The sequence below is a fragment of the Chiloscyllium plagiosum genome, unplaced genomic scaffold (assembly GCF_037043375.1).
Source record: "Chiloscyllium plagiosum isolate Xiang-an unplaced genomic scaffold, Cpla_swu_hap1 HiC_scaffold_35, whole genome shotgun sequence".
Classification (NCBI taxonomy): domain Eukaryota; kingdom Metazoa; phylum Chordata; class Chondrichthyes; order Orectolobiformes; family Hemiscylliidae; genus Chiloscyllium; species Chiloscyllium plagiosum.
The window spans coordinates 33,587,301-33,605,556 of NW_028270173.1; the positions used below are offsets into that span (position 1 = coordinate 33,587,301).

At 40.8% G+C, this 18,256-nt stretch overlaps 1 protein-coding gene across 1 annotated transcript in view; it reads right to left on the minus strand.

Annotated features, from left to right (window-relative positions):
• LOC122541325 (complement C4-like) overlaps window positions 1-14,435 on the minus strand; it is a 158,027-nt gene extending 143,592 nt beyond the window's left edge. The window contains exons 1-7 of the mRNA XM_087979485.1: window positions 14,298-14,435; window positions 12,236-12,428; window positions 11,433-11,613; window positions 6,528-6,598; window positions 3,831-3,916; window positions 1,723-1,805; window positions 85-172 (exon numbers count right to left, since the gene is read on the minus strand). Coding sequence (XP_087835611.1) covers window positions 85-172; window positions 1,723-1,805; window positions 3,831-3,916; window positions 6,528-6,598; window positions 11,433-11,613; window positions 12,236-12,428; window positions 14,298-14,362 — 767 coding nt within the window. The 5' untranslated portion in view covers window positions 14,363-14,435. The remainder of the gene's footprint in view (window positions 1-84; window positions 173-1,722; window positions 1,806-3,830; window positions 3,917-6,527; window positions 6,599-11,432; window positions 11,614-12,235; window positions 12,429-14,297) is intronic.
• Between the last annotated feature and the right edge of the window lie 3,821 nt (window positions 14,436-18,256).

Sequence of the window (18,256 nt, forward strand, 5' to 3'; positions counted from 1 at the left end):
AAAGCCCTACAGTACACAAACTATGCTGGAGGTGCTTGGTCATTTTAACAGGACTATTTAATTCGATCTTCATATTTGACTTACCGTGCCGAGATTTCAAATTTGAATTTATCGTTTGTTATCAGATAAAACGTATGTTCCAACGTCACCACGACCTCGAAACTGGGGAGAACTAAGAAACGTTTTTTTCTCTTTACTGAAAAATAACTTAGGAAATCCATAGCAAACAAGCATAATGGAAAAACACAGAGCTTCAGAAATGTTCACCCCAAAACTCAGAGAACACTCCAATAGTTTACATGCTTCAGTTAATATATTGCTAACACAATTATTAAGGGGTTATTGTAATATTTTGCGACCTTTCTAACTGGTCTATATATTATTAGTCATTCCAATTTGCTTCCTATTTGGTCAGTAGTCTCTGCCATGGTGGTAAATATGAAAGGTGAGTTTATTGCTAGATCCACATACGTGGGCACAATATGTTAAATTACCCTCTTTATATTATGGAATTCTATGTAATTCCCAACTTAGAACACCCAATTGTATTTCACATAAAGGTGTTTCCCTCAGCAAAAGAAAAACATATTGAAATCAATGCTACTTGCTTTTGAGCATTACATTCACAATATAAATCATACTGATCAGTTAACATTGTTCTGTAAGTTAGTCTTTATGAAACTTGACATATATAGCGTGTTCGAAATAGATTGCTAAATTTACTTTTGATCATTCATTTTTCTTGTAGTGACATCCTGCTCAAATTTCAAAGACAATAATGTTGACGCTGCTAGAGAGAGCCATACAACATGGAAACAGACCCTTCGCAATCCCAAACTGAACTAGTCCCACCTGCCTACTCCTGGCCCTTATCCCTCCAAACCTTTCCTATTCATATACCATGTCTTTTAAACATTATAACTGTGCCCATGTCCATCATTTCCTCAGTAAGTTCATTCCAAATGCAAACGACCCTCTGCACAAAAAATGTTGCCCCTCCTGTCTTTTTTTAAAATCTCTCTTCTCTGTACCTTAAAAATGTACCCCCTAGTCTTGAAATCATCTATAGTTAATTCTACATATGCCCCTCATTGCATAAGCTTCTGTAAGGTCCCTTGTGAACCTCCTAAACTCCAGTGAAAACAGTCCCAGCCTATCTAACCTTTCCTTATAACTCAAAGCTTCCCTACCTGATAATATCCTGAGAAGAGTCTTTTGAACCCTCTCCAGGGCAATAATATTCTACCTATTGTTTCAGACTATAAACTGTATGTATTGTTCTTCAACATACAATAAAAAAGGTACAGAATTACCTGGCAAAGTGGAAAGCACTAAGCCTTATTTATTTTTAAAAATCTTCATTAATTTCATGTAATTTGCGTAGTTTCAAAGGTTTGATTACAGATACCAACCCAACCTCTGAATATTGATCTTATATTTCTTGTTAAGATGTGAAATGTTTCCATGCATTTATAACCAGCTGTTGTTTGTCTCAAATCCTGTGGGCTTTATTCCATAAGAACTCACTGTGGGAGTCAGTACCGTGCAAAAGGTATGTAGCTTTATGGATTTAGTATATAATTGGCAAAAACAAATGCCTCAGTTAACAACCCAAGGTAATTTTATGCACATTTGAATCATTCTCTTCTCCCTGCCCACATTTACTGGAACACATGATAAATGATACATGTGTCTTAAATACAAATTGTTAATGAGGGTTACCGAATTCCTTGACCTCAAATTGTGCAGATACCATGGACATCGGTGAATCCACAAACTGCGCTTCAATGCGCCAGTTGCCAGGCCTGTTGATGAAAGAACAGTATTTAGCATTTGTTTTTGTTTTATCCTCAATGATAAAACCATGAGAGAACTGTACAATATGGAAGTTCCTGGTTATACACTACTTCTGATGCCTGATTCCATTGAAGTCGAATAGACAGTGCTTATAGAATCTCTACAGTACAGAAAGGAGCCATTTGGCCAATTGGGTTTGCACTGACCCTCTGAAGAGCATCTCACCCAAACCCAGACACATGTCCCCCTACTCTATCCCTGCATTTCCCATAGCCAATCCACCTGTACACTATGGGGCAATTTAGCACAGACAATGACCTAACCTGCACACCTTTGGACTGTGGGAGGAAACTAGAGCTCCCTGTGGAAGCCCAGTAGACATGGAAAGAATGGGCGAACTCCACACAGACAGCCGCCCGATGCTGGAATTGAACCTGGGTCTCTAATGCTGTGAGTCAGCAGTGCTAACCACAGAGCAGCCGTGCCACTTTATGGGTGGAGCCATTCTCTGCTAATACCCAAACCAATTTTCCATCTATTACACTCTTGGCTGTCTTCCCCTATAGGATGTCTAACTCTTTTTAGTGATTGGAGAGCAGGTTTTCATGAACTGAAAGGTAGCTTCATAGTGCATGAACCTGTCTCCAACTGTAAAAATTAACAAAAGCTGGGGCACAAGTCAAGATTGTGATGGATGACTGCTGAGGAATGTGCTGACAATCAAGCAAACTGCTTTGTCAATATAGTAGGTCAAACCTTGCTTTTTTTTCAATTCATGGGATGTTGACATCACTGGCTGAGCTAACACTTCCTTATTTGCCCTTGGAACTGAATGGATTTCTAGGACTATGTCAAAGGGCAGTTAATAAAAAAACACATTGATGTGAGTCACATGATTGCCAGATTTGTTGAGGATGACAGATTTCCTTCCTGAAAAGAACATTAGTGAACCAGATGGATTTTTATCACAATCGTTAATGGTTTTATGGTTGCCTTTGGACTAGCTTTTTTTAAAACTTCCAAATTAGATTGAATTTAGAATTCACTATCTCTCTTGGTAGGATTAACACTAATATGTCTCAATCATGTCTCTGGGGTGGCACAGTGGTTGGCACTGCTGCCTCACAGCACCAGAGTTCCAGGTTCAATTCTAGCCTCGGGTGACTGTATGGAGATTGCACATTCTCCCCGTGTCTGCGTCGGGTGCTCCGATTTCCTCCGACAGTCCAAAGATGTGCAGCTCAGGCAAATGGCTATGCTAAAGTGCCGATAGGTGCATTAGTCAGAGGGTAGTGGGTCTGGGTGGGTTACTCTTCGGAGGGTCGGTGTGGACTGATTGGGCTGAAGGGCTTGTTTCCACACTGTAGGGAATCTAATCTAGTGAATTCCTTGTGTATTGTTGGAGCTGCAATCATCCAGGAAGTTGGACCTGATGCATCACTCGCCTGGCTTATACCTTGTAAGTGATGGACAGCTTATGGGGAAATATATGGATTTTAGTGGAGTGTTAGGTAATGGTCATTCCACTGAATGTTAAGGAATGATGTATAGATTGCCACTTGTTGGAGAGTGTCATTGCCTGGCATTTGTGAGGTATGTGCATTGCTTATCACCTGAAATGTAACCAGGTCTTGCTGCATGCAGACAAATGATCCTGCAGTATCATGAAATAACGCTGAACATTGTGAAATAATCATGAAGAGCCCAACTCTGAATTATGATGTGAGAAAGATTATTGATGATGCAGTTGAAGGTGATTGGATCTGGATTCCCTTTTCATTATTTAGATTTGGTTCTTAGCTTTCACAATTTGGTATTGAAAATGTATACGTAGTAACATTAGAATCAGTTGTTAATGTTTTCATTGATTTGCAGCCGAGGATAGCAGCTTGTTCTTTTACCTTTATCTAGCCTATTAGTCCATAATGGGCATATCATTACCAAAAACTGGCATGTGCATGTTAAAGAATTATAAAAAATAAGTAGAAAAGTTGAACAAATACAGGCACTATTGAAATATTCTTGCAACTCACTTTGCGATATCTGGAATCTTTAGCTTCTGGGTCAATCCGTATTTTGACTTCAATAAATAGCTGGGAAACTGCATACCTCTGGAGTTCTAACAGGGGAAGGTGATACATTTAATTTTAGATGTGATTACAGCTCTGGCTCTCAACATGACTCAAACTCGACAATGTTATATGGAAGTCTCTCACAGAATTGTTACAGCACAGAATGAGGTCATTCAGCCCATCGTGCCTGCACTGGTTCCGTTGCCCAAACCCCGACCTTTCCCCACATCCCTGCGGACTATTATTATCCAAATAACCATCCAATGCGCTCTTGAATCCCTCAGTCAAACCTCCTTTCTCCACAATTTCCCCGCAGTGTATTCCATGTCCGAATATCTCATTGCATGAAATATTTTTCTATTTCACAAGAACCTTTCTTTATTTGTACACTTTAAGGTGTGCTTTCTTGATTTTGTTTCTTTTATGAGCTGAAACAGTTTCTCTGTCCAACCACCTTATAATTTTGTTATTACTTATTTGGCCTCAGAGTCTGCTTCTCTGTGGTAGAATTTGCTGTCATTTCAAAGATTTCATTTTCTGACCTCAGGACATTCCTCACTGTTTACAGTTTCATCCCCTGCTCCCCTTGCTGCCAAGAATCTAGTGCATGAATCAGGAGAAACACTTCAAAACTTTCCTGAGAAGATCAAAGAGGCATGTTGTCATTCAGATCTGATGAAGAAGACTTTTTTTCAAATACCTACAGTGTGGAAACAGGCCATTCGGCCCATCAAGTCTACAACGACCTCTGAAGACAGGTTACTTTTTGAAAAATAATCTTCATGGGATCTGGACACCACTGGTAAAGCTAAATCCAGACCCATTCCCCTACATTTACTCCTGAGTAACATACCTAATCTACACACATTCCTGAGCACAATGGGCAATTTAGCATGGCCAATCTACCTACCCTGCACATCCTTAGATTGAGGGAGGAAACCCACACAGACACAAGGAGAATGAGCAGACTCCACACAGACAGTCACCTGAGGCTAGAATCGAGCCCAGGTCCCTGGTGCTGTGAGGTAGCAATGCTAACCACTGAGCCACCATGCTGCCCAACACAATACAATGTTGGCACATTAGCTGGATAGCTGGCTAGTGTCACTTAACAGAATATGCTGAGTTCCACATTGGTTGAGGTTGCTTTGATGGTTTACTCTTCTCAATCTTTCCCCTCACCTGAGTTGGTGACCCTTGGGTTAAACTTTTACCAGTGCCCCATATCAAGCACTCTATCCAGATGAATAACAGCCTGGTACAGCAACTACTCTGCCCAGGATTGTAAGAAATCACAGAAAGTTCTGTGCATAGCCCAGAGAATCACAGAAGCCAACCTCCCATCCACAGAGCCCACCTTTACTTCTCATTGCTGCAGAAAGTTTGTCAACATCATCAAAGACTCCTCTCACCCAGGTGATATTCTCTTCCAACCTCTTTCCTCAGGCAGAGGTACAGAAGCTTGAAGCACACACACTGACAAGTTCAGTCGACTGTTAAATCAACCTCTCTAATTTCAAACTGAATGTTGATCTTGCTTTGCAGCCATAGCCTTGTGTACCTCACTTTGTCAAAGCAGCCTCCGATCTGTACCTCCTTGTTTGCTATGACCTTCCTCTACTGCTCGCAAAACAAAACTTTTCACTGTACTTTGGTACATGTGACAACAATAAATCAAATCAAATTACCACCTCTCTGTAACGGAAGAATAGTCCCATTGGACCTTTGTGACTTGACATTTTTCAGTACTAATCAAAGTCTCCTACCTGAAGACACGAACATTTTGATTCAAATATTCATTCATAGACATCATGTTCACAAAACCCTAGAATGCAAACTTAGGTTCATAATGGCAGTCATGAAACTTATCAGGGCTTTTGTGAAAGCTCATCCAAAATGGTGACCATGCAACGGTTTTTTATACTTGTACAAAAGCAAACTTTGGTTCACTAATGTCCTTTAGGGATGGAAATCTGCTCTCCTTGCCCGGTCATGTCGAGATGTGACTGCAGACCCAGAGGAGCGTGCCTGACTCTTAACTGCCCTCTGACATGGCATGGCATCACATCAGTTCAAGAGCGATCAAGGATAGGCAATAAATGTTAGCTTTACCATTGCTGTCTAGATCTCATGAAGATGAGTTTTCAAAATGTGACCTGTCACATTTGCAATTCTTTCTGTCTGTTAATGCATCATAAACTGGAAATGGGTACATAACAAAACCGCATGATTGCACTTCAGCGGTATCATGTTAAATCATTACAGAATCCCTACAGTGTGGAAGCAGGCCCTTCAGCTCACATCAACCCTCCAAAGTGTTTCCCACCCCATATTTGTCATGGCCAACCCACACTTACTTGGATTATGGAGGTGAAGCCACACAGACACAGGAAAAACATGCAAACTCCACATAGACACTCTCCTGAGGTTGGAATTGAACCAAGGTCTCTTGTGTACTGAGGGAGCAGCGCTAACCACTAAACCACTGTGCCACCCTAAACCCTTAGCACCATACAAACTCTGGGCATCATTGATTAGGAATGAATGAATGCAGCAAAGCAAATCACTGATCAAATTTACATCATCTGTTCTACTGGAGTCATGAAATATATTTAAGAAGCACGAGGTTGCTGCCATATCATATCCAAATGTACTTACGTATGTAGTTATTCTGATGGTCTCATCTACTGGTCGCATGTAATTGTCAAGGGCAAAGATCCTGAACTGAACTGTAACATAAAACAAAACAAATGGACTCTAGTCAACACATTGGTTTGTAAGGTTAAGGGAAGTGTAAATGGAATTTTATGGAATTTGTGGAATCATAGAATCACAGATCTGTTACAGCTCAGGAGGGGGCTATCCTGTCCATCATATCTGCACTGCTGGTTAAATGAACATCATTATCTAGTGCCAATCTCCTGTGTCTTTCTCACATCCTTTCACATTATTGTTACTGAAATGATTATCCAATGCCTTCTGGAGTGTCACACACCCTCTTGAAAGTCTTAAGTTTTCAATGGTGCCTGAAAGAGCATTATGTATGTATTTGGACTCAGAAATGTCATTTTACATTTGAACATAAAACCTATCTTGTTCATATGAGTAGGGAGAGGGTAGAATCCATTATCTGCACCATGACTTACAGCACTCATTTCCCTACTGTTAGCAACACTGCTGCTGCCTGAAATTCCCTAACCTTTAGGATCTCTGCCCTCCAGCAATTTTGACCTGTTTACAATTCCGTGTTTCATTATTTCTCCATTGATGTTGTGCATCCAGCTGTTTAGGCACAAGGGTCTGGAATGAATATCTTCAGTACCTCTTCCTTTTTAATTCTCGTTGCTCTTGTTATTGTTGTTTGAAACCTACGATGTTACTCACGTTTATGGTCATTTGACCTGATATCCACTGTCTCAGTGTCAATGTCCTCTGCAGTGTCTGGGGACGTTTCAATACACATTACAGGTGTTATTGAAAAAACTGCAGTCGATAACCTGTTATGGAAAGGATAGAAACCCACTTGGTTTCTATCCTTTTGGGCTTTTGGAAATCATAAAAAGTAACCGATATAAGTCTTTTTACCTTCATAGACTTCTTCCAAACTTTGTTTCAATGGGTTTCACTAGAATAGTCATTGAGTCATACAGCATGGAAACAGATCATTCAGTGCATTTTGTCCATGCTGACCTTAATCCTAAACTAAGTTGGTCCCATTTGCCTGCATTTGGCCCATATCCCTCTAAACCTTTCCTGTCCATGTACACATCCAAATGTCTTTTAAATGTTGTAACTGTACCTGCATCAATCACTTCCTCTTGCATTTCATCCCACATACAAACCAGCCTCTGTGTGAGAAAATTGCCCCTCCGGTCCCTATTAAATCTTTCTCCTCTCACCTTAAAAATATGCCTGATGAAGGGCTTATGCCTGACTCGTCGATTCTCCTGTTCCTTGGATGCTGCCTGACCTGCTGTGCTTTACCAGCAACACATTTTCAGCTCTGATCTCCAGCATCTGCAGACCTCACTTTCTCCTTAAAAATATGCCCCCTACTTTTCAACTCTCCTACACTAGGGAAAAGGGATTTGCTATTCACCTTACTTATGCCCAGCACAAACCTCGAAAAGGTCACCCCTCAACATCCTACACTCCAGGGAAAGAGATCCCAGCCTATTCAACCTCTCCGTAGAACCCAAACCCTTGACGGTGCAACCTTGATTATCTGAACATCAATTATCTGAATGTTGGATTATCCAAACAAGTTCTCAATGTGCTGTTCAGTCAACTTGTTAACCAATGAGAGAGGAGAGATCGCGAGAGGACATGGCGGAGAGATAGCAAGATGACATAGTGGAGAGATCGCGAGAGGCCATCTGTGAGGAGTCGGGGTGACAAGGGCCTCACTGGCCTAAGAAACGACCGTCCGTCCCTTCCATGGCTGTGGTTGTTGGGGGAACCTCAGGAAGAGTTTGTCCCTCCTGCTCTTCATCACAACACAGCTTGCCCACAAACCACTGACCACCGATCGACAGCAGGCACCCCAACCGAGAGCCTGATCTTTAAACCGCCACCGACAGCCTACAAACACACAAAGGTCCTGGTGGAGATGGGCGAGTGACATGCTGAAAGGAGTAGGAACCTTGTTGCAGCAGGGGTGAGGGAATCCAAATGATCAGTTATCCGAACAAATTACTCCCCGCCTGTTGGATAATCGAGGCTGCTCTGTAGTTCGCAACACCATTCATGTAAATCTTTTCTGCACCCTCTCCAGTTTAATAACAACCCTCCTATAGCAGCTGGCTGGCAGAGGAAGCTGATTGGGTTGGGGAGTGTGGTTGCTGGTCGCTGAAAGGAACTGGAGCGGTGTTTGAAAAGGGCAACCTAAGTTGACTAAGTTGAATGCAGAGATGTGTCAAGTGATCTATGGAAAGAAGAATAGTGCCAGGCTATCCAAATAAAATGCTGGAAATGGAAAGAGCCTGTGGAAACAGACAAACATCGGGGAGTACCTCTTGCTCAAATGCTGCTGGAGAAGCTAACATATGCGTGCTTTCCTTCTTGCACTCAATAGAACAGAATCACAAGAATACAAAGTCTCAATGGAAATAGCCATTTATAGTGCTTGTAAAACTGGTGCTGATTGGTCGGCAAGTGAATTCTGTCGGCAAGTGGAAATGTTGTCTGCAGTTGCACCCAGGAGCAGTTGAGTCTCCATGTCAAAAATATGGTTGCAGGTGTGGTTGCAGTTTTGAAAGCATGTAGCCTGACAGACACAGTGCAAACAACTGGTTGAACTAACAATATTTGAAAGCTGAATTGCAGAAAATGTGGATCTGCTGGGGTTCACCAATGCAGCTTTTGCTGGTAACAAGAAGTTGGTTGATTTTTGGACCAGTGGACGGCCATCTTTAAAACTGACCACCTTGCCTGCCAAAATTGGTGATTGGTTCAAAGATTCTCCCACAAAAGAAAGTACTCTCCTCACCAACCCTGTCACAGTTCCTCAGGATCTCATATTTTACATCTTATCAAGCTGAACCAATTTATTTGAGTTGTTTTGAAACAGTAATATGTGCTGTGGATAAAGAGGAGTCTGTCAGGCTACCATACCTGGATTTCCAAATGAACTTAACAGAGCGCCACATAAATGATTAATACGCAAAGTAGGAGCGCATGGTGTTGGATGTAACATCTGAATACGGATAGAAGATTGGCTGTGATGGAAGAGAACTGAGCAAAGTCCTAAATGTGTCCCTTTCTAATTGGCAGAATATGACGTGGATTCTGTTCCGACTCTTAGCTTCTTACAGTCATTGAGATGGATAAGGGGAGTGAAGTCATGATTACCTTTTTTTTTTCAAACAATAGAAAGATACACAGAGATGTGTATCAGAAGAACACATAGGAAATGGCAGATGCATATAGATAAGTTGAGCAACTGGGCAAAAATCTATAGATGGAGTATAACCTGGGAAATGATGTTACCAAAGCATTGTCAAAATAGTGAAGGCCTGTAGGATTCAGAGGTGCAGGAAGAACAATGTATTCTCATGTATGTGTCACAAATGTTAGTACTATATTAAATGTGTATAATATATAATTATCACGTGGATTTTAAAGTATAGTGAATTAGTTTTCACATTCAGTTCTATGAATGTATTCTTTTTAATAAAAGAGGTCAGAAAATTGCTTGGAGTGGTGAACTGAATACATCATGGACAAGATAGCATGTCACTAATGCTAAATACATAGTCAGGCACTGGTAAAAATAATTGATGAAATGCTTACTATACTGAGAATTAGTTCATACAGAAAAACAAATGGTCAGAAATCATGGCTAGGTTTAGTTCTGAAAATAAGAAGTTTTCACTTTGCAGAAGAACAGTTTTCCCTTATCAGGGCAGAATATAATGATCTTCAAAGGTAAGAAATCAGGTTCTAGAATCCCCAGGTTATGGGTCTGTAGGAGTGTCGTATCAGTACTGAAAAGAAATTTGGACTCTCAAAACTGGAAAGAAGTTGTAGGTCCATCCAATGTGGAAAGATTCTGTGAAGTAAGAAAATAATTAGTTCAGATAGAACGTACTTCACTGGTATTGAATATCTGCAAAGGGTGTTGTTGAGAAAGGATTGGTTCCTTGTTTTTGCGACTTTCATTAATTACATTCTTTTTATGTTTTAGTTAAAAGGGCATTTACAATCTTTTTGAATATTTTCAGCAACTAAGCTCCAGGATAACCAAAGTGCTAAATTAAAACTTATGGTACCTAAACTGGTATCATAGGAGAACACAGGTACATCAAATTATTCAGAATGCTAATTAAATGTCATCCTTTATTATAAGAGGAATTGACCACGCTCTAAACACTATGCATCATTTTGACCTCCCTATTAAAGGAAGGATGAAAACACATTGGGGGCAGTTCAGAAGAGGTTCACGAGATTGCTACTTGCACTGAATGTGTTTTATGTGAGGGAAGGTTGGACTTTTTTCCATAGGAGTTTGGAAAAATGTCGACTTGATTGAAATGTAAACTTTTGGAGCAATCTTGACAATATTGATTTGACAATGTTGATGTTTTCTTTTGTAGGTGAATCAAGAATTAGTGGGCACTGTTTAAAGAGTAGGTGTCATCATTTAAGTGAAGATGACAGGAGATTGTTTTTCCTTCTCTCGGAGGATGCTACAACTTTGAAAGCATCTACCTCAGGTGGTGGTCACAGTGGAGCAATTAAATACTAAGGCAAAGGTAGGTACATTACTTATAGACAAGGACATTGCAGTATATTAGAGGAAGATGGAACTGTGAAATTTGACATGCAAACACATTAGCCAAGATGTCCATATGTCCCCAATCTGTGCCACCCTGCAGCTACATCTCTGAAAGGTTAAAGAAAAGTTTTCAATCCTGGATGAATGAAGGGAAGTGCTCACATTTATTTCAGAATCTATTCTGTATGAATTCAGTCAGTCAGCAGTGAAAACAACTCTTGGTTCTTATTTTGGATATTATTAAGTGAACGTAAATATTGAAATGTATACATTGTTGTCACACTCACCATTTTCATTGGGTGTGTATATTGGTTTGTCCGTCTGAATGAATATGTAACCTTTTTTTGATGACAGCAGGATTGGAACCATTCTCCTTTTTGTAAACAGCTCTGGACATTCAGCAACAAGAGAAATGTATTTGGTTCGACGTGACCAAATGTTAGCCTCCTTGATGGGATGAGGAAGAGCCTGTGGGATTTCATATCGTGGAGGTTAACAATGGTAAAACTAGTTAATTCATTCAAATATTTCACTGAGTCACACCATGACCCATTTGCAATGTGATATGGTCACTGAAAATAATTTTCAGTGTCAGCGGACAGACAGTGTCAGCAGAGTTGCACACCTGGCCAATGGAAACCATAAAAAGGACAGTTTCCATCTATTATCTATTTCCAATAGAGTAAATTTACCGTATTCTAAAACATGAAATGGTCCAGGTTCTAAGGCTTGGCACATCATACTGTTTAAGTTACTTTGATAAAAATGCCATTCTTCACCTCTGAATGGGAAAGCTTTCTTTAAACTATTGTTCACTCAATAATTATAGAAGTGATTTGACGCATGACTTCCTGTGTGCATCTTGGTGGGTAGATGCCTGCCAAAGTTGTCAAATTTCCCATGGATATATTTCTTTTTAATCCTTCAGTTGTTTTCACATTATTATATTGAATCATTCTCTAAGTAAAGGATAATATTAGCATAGTAATGACTTTTTAAGGCAGTGTGTCCTTTGAAAACAGAAAACATGAGAGAATCCAGATAGAACATACAGGTACAGTTTCATTTTCACAAACTGATTGTAACTTACAGTCACAGTTTTAATTTCCTGATAGTTGTTCCCAGCATTTAGTTCAAAGTCAACTTCTTCTGAACAACGCGTGTATGTCAAAGTGTCCAATAAATAAACTTTGATTTTGACAGACTTTTCTATTCTGTCCAATTGAATGGTGATAGTCTCTGGCACCCCAGCATGAATAATATTGGGGGCAGTGATTAAGTATCTAGGGAAATAGAAATGAGAAAACACGCTGTAGTCAATGTGCTAAATGGACACCTTCACTGAAGGATACACACATCCGAATAGAACAATGGGTGGTGGATTTCCTCCAGCGTTGGCCACTTGATCCACCTTTTTTAGTGTTTCTCTGAGCTTATGATAGCACATACAACTAGCATGGGAGGAGCATGGGAACTTAAATGTGTATTTACCAAGCCTTCCGCTCTAAGTTCAACCTTTGCAAAACTTGGAGCTGAGACTAGCTAGTTGTCTTTTACCTTGTACAAATTGACACATAATAGCAGCATCAAGTATAACTTAACAATTGGTATTAATGACTGGTTGAACTTAACTACATTAAACGCGTCTTTGAGGGATCACTTTGTCTTCATCAGATTAGATCGAAATTGGCTTGTCATCATCCTAGCTTGCAACTGACCCAGTTCAATAGAGCAATTGTGGCAATTGCACTGTAGGAAGACTGGCAAATTTAAATAGTTGGCTGGCTTTGCGCCCTGGCCAGTTTTATCATGCTGTTGTCACAAAGATAATCATCTTCTCTGATGCACAACAGGAGGCAATTAAGCTAAAAACTCTCTTGAATGCTATTGGATATCAAGAACTGCCAAGTCCACTAATAAAATGAAAATAAGCCCTTGCATATTGCTGATGTTACAAAGACGTCTGAAATTCATAACGAGCCAACTTTTTTAAAAAAAGGTTGCTCCTTCGTTGCAGAAAGTTTAAGTGGGCAATTTTGGAGGTGGAGGGTAATGTGAATGGATTGATAAAATGACTGATTGTAACCTAGAATCCCAGGTGAATGCTTTGCGGATCTGGATTTGACTTCCGTCATGGCAGATAGTGACATTGGTCTTTGTTCCAGTCAAAAATTGAATTCGATCAAAATCTGGAATTAAAAGCTAGCCTTATGGTGACCATTTTTATTTGTTGTTAAAAAAAAATGTACACACCTACTTCATTGATATCCAACAAGGGGAGAAAATCTGCCATTTTTCCACGGTCTGGCAAATACATGACTCCAAACCCACAGCAATGTGATTGACTTGAAATTGAGTTTTAGTCAATTCGGATTAGACAATAAATGCTGGCTTAGGCAACGGCACCCATATCCCATGAATTACACAGATAAAGATTTCACCAAAGTGGAATGCAATAACTCTCACACGTTTTAATGCTGTTAACTGAGGTGGGGTATGTCAGTAGAAAGTGAGGACTGCAGATGCTGGAGAGCAGAGTTTAGAGTGTGGTGCTGGAAAAGCATAGCAGGTTAACATCCGAGGAGCAGGGGAATCGATGTTTCGGTCATAAGCCGGAATGATTCCCGATGAAGGGCTTATGCCCGAATCGTTAATTGTCCTGTTTCTTGGATGTTGCCTGACCTGCCGTACTTTTCCAGCACCACACTCCCAACTCTGAGGGGGTATATCAGGCCACCCTGTTGGACTTAGCTGGTTCAATGCTATCTAAAATCATTTGCATCCCAGTCCCTGGGCACACCACATCTCCATGTAAACTTTCACTTGAAACCCTCTTGAATCTTAGACTTGAAAACCTCACTGTCTTGTACTTAGTTGATAAGTCAGGGAGCAACTGGGTAACAAACGAGCAAGTGGACCTGAAACTACAATTTAAAAGGCCATGATCTTCAAGAATGGTGCATCCAACAGAAAGGATCCAATAACCTGCTGTGATGTTCCCATAGTCTTAAAACATAAATTAGACCATGCCCTCGTGAGGAGAATGCATAAGCACTTTTGTAACCTCCCGAGACAGGGGATCAAACCATATTTATGTTACCCATTATGTTGATTACTTAGAAGGGGCTCTAAAGAATCCATAAAATACTTACAACGGTGAAAGGACTGTTGGAGTTAAAAACACAGAACAGCACAGAAGGAAGAGCAATAGATCCATTGTTGCAAAACAGTCAATGTCAGCAGGTTGGAGAAGTCTTGGGAAATGATCTTTCTGTGTCAAGCTGACTGCGTTGAAAACAATCTTTCACAACTTTTTATATGTACGGTTCTGCAATAGTGTTGACTTATAGTTACTTATTTATCTCGATGTCTACTCCAGCCGCAGTGAGAGAGCAAAAACAATCTTGTTTATTTAGTTTTCTTTCAGATCTTCTTTCACATTCACACTCTGCGATTGTCCTTTGATCTTGCACCTCGGCCTGTAGAGGACAATTGAGAGATTCGACCTCAACACAATTTCAAGATTGTCAGCAAGAGAGCTCGGAGGGAGATGAGGAGAAACTTACTTGCTTGGAGTTGTCAGGGAAAGTGGTGGAGGATACCATAGGCAGTCCCTAAAGAGAACTGGATATTTGAAAGTAATGACTTTAGCGGGCTACGGAGAATGGGACTGGAAAGTGGGACTGGCTGGGTAGCTCCTTCAGTACAGACACAGCAGGTCAAATAGCCTCCTTCTGTACTGTAAGATTATTTGATTCTAACAGTTCACAGTAGTTCACAATATTTGCAAGTTCAACTCCATAAATTTCATTTTTTGTGTTTAATAAAACTGCATCTTCTGAATAGATCTTTAGAATAATAGAATTCCTAGTATGCAAACAGGCCACTCAGCCCATCAAGTCCACACTGACCCTCTGAAGGGAATCCCTCCTAAACTCAGCCCCTGTAACCCTGCATTTGCTATGGCTAATCCACCCAGCCTGCACATTGTTTGGACTGTGAAAGGAAAACACAGCACCCGGAGGAAACCCACATAGACAATATGCAAACTCCACACAAGGGTGGAATCAAACCCAGGTCTTTGACGCTGCTTGGTAGCAGTGCTAACCACTGTGCCACCTCGTTATTGCTTAATAAACAGCAGATTAACTTGATTGCTGGTTCGTTTTGACTTTGGGCGCCAAATGGCTTTTCATTGCTATTAACAAAAAAAGGTCTGCAGATGCTGGAATTCAGAAACAAAAAAAATGGAAACAGTTAGAAAGAAAAACTCAGCAGGTCTGGCAGATTCTGTGGAGAGAGAAAGTAGAGTTAACATTTCGGGTCCAGTGACCCCTCTTCAAAACTGATGGTAGTGAGGAAAAGATTGATATAGAGGAGGCGTTGGTGCAAATTATAGGTGGAGATAGAGATCAGAGAGAGAGAGAGAGAGAGAGAGAGAGAGAGAAAGAGAGAGAGAGAGAGAAGGAGGCGTTGGTGCAAATTATAGGTGGAGATAGAGATCAGAGAGAGAGAGAGAGAGAGAGAGAGAGAGAGAGAGAGAGAGAGAGAGAGAGAATGAATAAGAGAACAGTGGGTGGCATGATAGCACAGTGGCTCACAGCGCCAGAGACCCGGGTTCAATTCCCGCCTCAGGCGACTGACTGTGTGGAGTTTGCACGTTCTCCCCGTGTCTGCGTGGGTTTCCTCCGGGTGCTCCGGTTTCCTCCCACAGCCCAAAGATGTGCAGGTCAGGTGAATTAGCCATGCTAAATTGCCCGTAGTGTTAGGTAAGGGGTAAATGTATGGGTGGGTTGCGCTTCGGCGGTGTGGTGTGGACTTGTTGGGCCGAAGGGCCTGTTTCCACACTGTAAGTAATCTAATCTAATCTAAGCTTTCAGAGTAAAGCATTATGTGGAGTTTGCACATTCTCCTCGTTTCAGTGTGGGTTTCCTCTTGGTGCTGCAGTTTCCTCCCACAATCCAAAGATCTGCAGGTTAGATGAATTGACCATGCTAAATTGCCCATAGTGTTCAGGGATGCGCAGATTAGGTGCATTGGTCATGGATAAATACAGGATAGAGGAATGGGTCTGGGTTACTCTTTGGAGGGTCAGTGTGGAGTTGTTGGACCGAAGGGCCTGTTTCCGCATTGTATGGATTCTATATTTCTGATTTGCAACACATGCAATTCTTTTGCTTTTTTTGTAAGAGAACAGCAGTTTGACAGACAAAGGCATGGGTAAAGGTCAGCCTGGGAGAATGAATAGCTGCTATTGGGGACTGTTAGTGACTGACAATGGATTATTTATGATAACACCCCTTTTGATCATCTGGCCTTGTGTGTGGGGATTGGAATAAGGACATGGGAGAGGGTGGTCAGACCCTAAAACTATTGAACTCGTTTTGAATCCTGAAGATTGCAGAGTCTCCAAATGGAAAATGAGATGCAGTTGTTCCAGTTTGTGCAGTGATCTGCTTTCTCTCCACAAATGCTGGTAGCTATACAGAAAACAATACTCTGTCCCACAGTATCTATGCTCATCCTGTGAAAGAGAGAGAAAAAAAAATCTATTTAAATCCCTTCCTCTTCTACTGACTCAAAACATTTTTCAGGTATGCATGGGCATCTGATTTTTTTGTTAAAAGTTACTAAGTGTACCTGAGCCACGCTCTCAGGCTGCACATTCCAACTCCTATAACACAAACCACATTCAAAAGAAATCCATGTCACATTTGATCCTTTTTTGCAATCCATCTCAACCACTGCTTATGGGAACAGAGCCTGTACACCCCCTCTCTAATGGTTTCAAACATTTTAACACCTCTCAGCAATTGTTTTTTTCAAGATGAATTACAACCCCATGGAACAAGCTCTCTCATCATTGAGGTATTTTGGTAAATGCACTTTCTCTGCAGCCTTCACATCCTCCCTCACTCTCGATGCCAGAATTAGATATTCTGTTAAGTTCATGCTAGCATTTTGCAATTGAATTCAGCAAAGCCTTTTTTTATTTTTGGACTTTATTCATCCATTTATAAATCACAAGTTCCTGTGTGCATTTCAAACAGATTCTCAACCTGCCATGCCACCTTCGAACAACGTGCACAAAGATCCCACTTCTTGATCCACTATAGAACTGACCTCATAATTTTCTGCTAGGTTTCTTAGAAGGATGGAATCCTTACAGTGTGGGAACAGGCCACTCAGCCGATCAAATTTGCAATGACCCTTCAAAAAGCATCCCACCCAGACCCACTCCCCTCACCATATCCCTACATTTCCCGTGGCCACCTAAAGTGCACATTGCTGGACCTTCGGAGGAAACTGGAACACCAAGAGGAAACCCACGCAGACACGGGGAGAGCATGCAAACTCCACACGGGCAGGCATCCGAGTCTGGAATGGAATCCGGGTCCCTGGCACAGTGAGGCAGCAGTGCTAACCACTGAACTACTGTGCTCTGGCCATGCTGTACTTCCTTCAAATATGGAACATATCACACTTTTCTTCAATTCCTCCAGTCTGCCCTTGGCCTTTTGAAATCGTCCCTCTTACAGTCCACAATATTTGCAAGTTTGTGACACCCGCAATTCTAAAACAAAATATCTCCTGTTATCTAAATGTAGGTGAGAAATAAATAATAAGATAAGTATTTGTCCTGGGACAGACCTCTGGGGAAATTCCATTCTAAACTTCTGCAACTCCCAAGAATGACTACTCTCCATTATGTTCTGTTTCTCCTAAAACTCAATGAATTCACAGCGTCAATTTTATTTTCACAGTCTTTGAATTTCCTGCCAAGCCTATAAGCCGATGAGCAATTGTTGTATTTTCTTCGTTATCTGACCATTTTTGATTGATCAGGCTGCATTAATTTGTCTAAATTAATGACAGCTGAACAATTTTCAAAGTTTATAAGTGTGTAATTATCTTCAAACTTTACAACGTGCTGAAGTTGGTATAAGTGCTTGAAAATTCTTAACATTTCTCCAGTCTTTATGCAGCTAAAATTAACTAATCTGTCCAATATTTTTCCTTCACAATTGAACTGCAGTTTTCATTATTGATGCTGGACATCTGAAAAATCTGGAGAAACTCAGAATGTCTGTTGTATCTGAAGAGAGAGAAA